At 37.8% G+C, this 2,001-nt stretch overlaps 1 protein-coding gene across 1 annotated transcript in view; it reads right to left on the bottom strand.

Annotated features, from left to right (window-relative positions):
- The window catches only part of ERBB4 (erb-b2 receptor tyrosine kinase 4), an 819,609-nt gene that overhangs the window by 345,080 nt on the left and 472,528 nt on the right, over positions 1-2,001 (bottom strand). Inside the window, exon 5 of the mRNA XM_025202487.1 lies at positions 1,377-1,442. Within this exon, the coding sequence (XP_025058272.1) occupies positions 1,377-1,442 (66 nt within the window). The remainder of the gene's footprint in view (positions 1-1,376; positions 1,443-2,001) is intronic.

Genomic DNA, 2,001 nt, shown 5'->3' with positions numbered 1-2,001 from the left:
GCAGGAAACTGATTTAAAGAATATTTTTCAGCATTAACTTATTTTCTGATAATCATAAGGGTATGAGGAAATGAAAGAGGAGTTCTGTCATGATCCACTGGGCAGAAAGAAGAATAATTCTTCTCTTAATACCACTGTACGTGATGCATTATTCAATGATGCTACAATCGAGCCAAGAACACTTTTAATCATGGAACAGGTCAAATTCTATTTGAAGCAAAAGGTTTTTCTTTGGTATTTGTGGTCAATAGGGTAGAATGATTTAATGAACCACTGAGCTTTTTACTAGAGTCATTTCTCAACTAGAAGTAAGTAACCTATATGGCAATCTTTACCAACAGCATATGTGCCTCAGACAGGAGAAGAATCAGCTGGGAGGAACAATGTGAAAAATGCACCCCTACTATCAATGATCTAGAAAACTGTCTGACTTGTGAAAATATTACAAGCTCTTTGACTTCTTAAGAAGATTGAATCTAGTAAGCACAATTTTCAAGATGCTGCCTTTAAAAAAGGAAAATCTTATATTTGCTCCTCATCTCCAAACATATTCCTTTTAGAAAAAAATGATAGATTATGATTTTGTTTATAAGTTCTTAGTTTTCTTTCTTTCACATTTTGCTAATGTTTGGGTTTATGGCTCCAAGATGTCTGTATAATCAGTTTAGAAACATGATGGGAGGAGACTCTCTTTCTGGACGATTATTTTTTATGAACACATTTGCTATTATGATGTTCTTCAAAAATCAAGATAATGTGTGCCTTTTTTAAAAAGCAATATCTATGATCATCCATTTAGATAGAACCTAAACACAACTGACTCCATTCTGAAATCACTGATAATTTCCCTATTTCCTGAAAGACTATCTTCCTTGTATTGAGGGATTGCCACTGCTGCCAAAATACAATGGACTGTATTTTAAAATCATTATCAAGAATGACTTTCTGCAAGGTGATATTTAGCCTCCAGCTGCTGCTGAATGTAAGGGGATTTTAGGGCATTCAGCATCTGACTAGGTCACCTGCCACTATTTCAGGATCTGGCCCAGAGTCTGGTATTCTTGTTGTTATGCTCACTCCAATATATTTCAAAGTAGCAAGCACAATTCCCCAAAGCAATGTTCCATGTTAACATCAAGTGAAGATAACCAAGTAAATTCTCTTAAGTTCATCGGAAGCACAGGAAAAAAATGCTGAATGGAGAAGAACAAATGCACTGAGAAGAAACAGGCAATTTATTGGACTCTATATAGGGGACAATATTTGAACTATTTAAAAATTCTATTAAAACCTTGACAGTGTCTCTCTCAAATGAACACTCTGGAAATGCTCTTCCAAACTTCCCACTCCTATCTTTCCTATCCTCATATACTTACAGGTCTGGCAGTGATTCTCTGTGGGTCCCCAGCATCGGCCTGTACAGGATTTGTGACATCGTCCACCTTCAGGGGAAAAAACAGAAAAAGAAATGTGAAATTCAGTTTACTTTAAATCTTTCAGTTCTGGACCTCTTGCAGTTCCTCAAGTAAAGCTTCTACTGCTGTGTTATGAAAATATTTGTATCCAACTAAAGTTGGACATGGACTAAAAATAATATAGTTAAATAGCCAAGCACAGGTGTAAAACATAAGTGAAACTGAGGAACTTCATTATGTTGGCACTTCATATCCTAACTCTGTTTTTATTTTACACATATATTCTAGGGCTGCGCAAAGCTTCGGGTGCTGATTCAATTTGGAGGAGATTGAGCCCAATTTGGTGGCCAAATCTCCAAATCCAAATCAAATCAGGAGACCAATTAAATGGTCTGAATCAATTTGAAGCTCTCTGAATCGATTAAAAAAAGAATCGGAGAGCTTTGGAGATTTGGACAGTCCCTGCTTGCTGCCACAGGGAGCTGGACATAGACTCTGTGCTGGTAAGTGCGGGGAGGGGACTGGAGAAACCCAACTGAGTGCCTCCTGACCCCCTCCTGCTGTCCCAGCCCCTTCCCCTCCCCCC

Source organism: Alligator sinensis, unplaced genomic scaffold (assembly GCF_000455745.1).
Source record: "Alligator sinensis unplaced genomic scaffold, ASM45574v1 scaffold730_1, whole genome shotgun sequence".
NCBI classification, from domain to species: Eukaryota; Metazoa; Chordata; order Crocodylia; family Alligatoridae; genus Alligator; species Alligator sinensis.
Note: the sequence above shows the minus strand (reverse complement) of the source record. Positions and strands in the feature narration are given on the sequence as shown.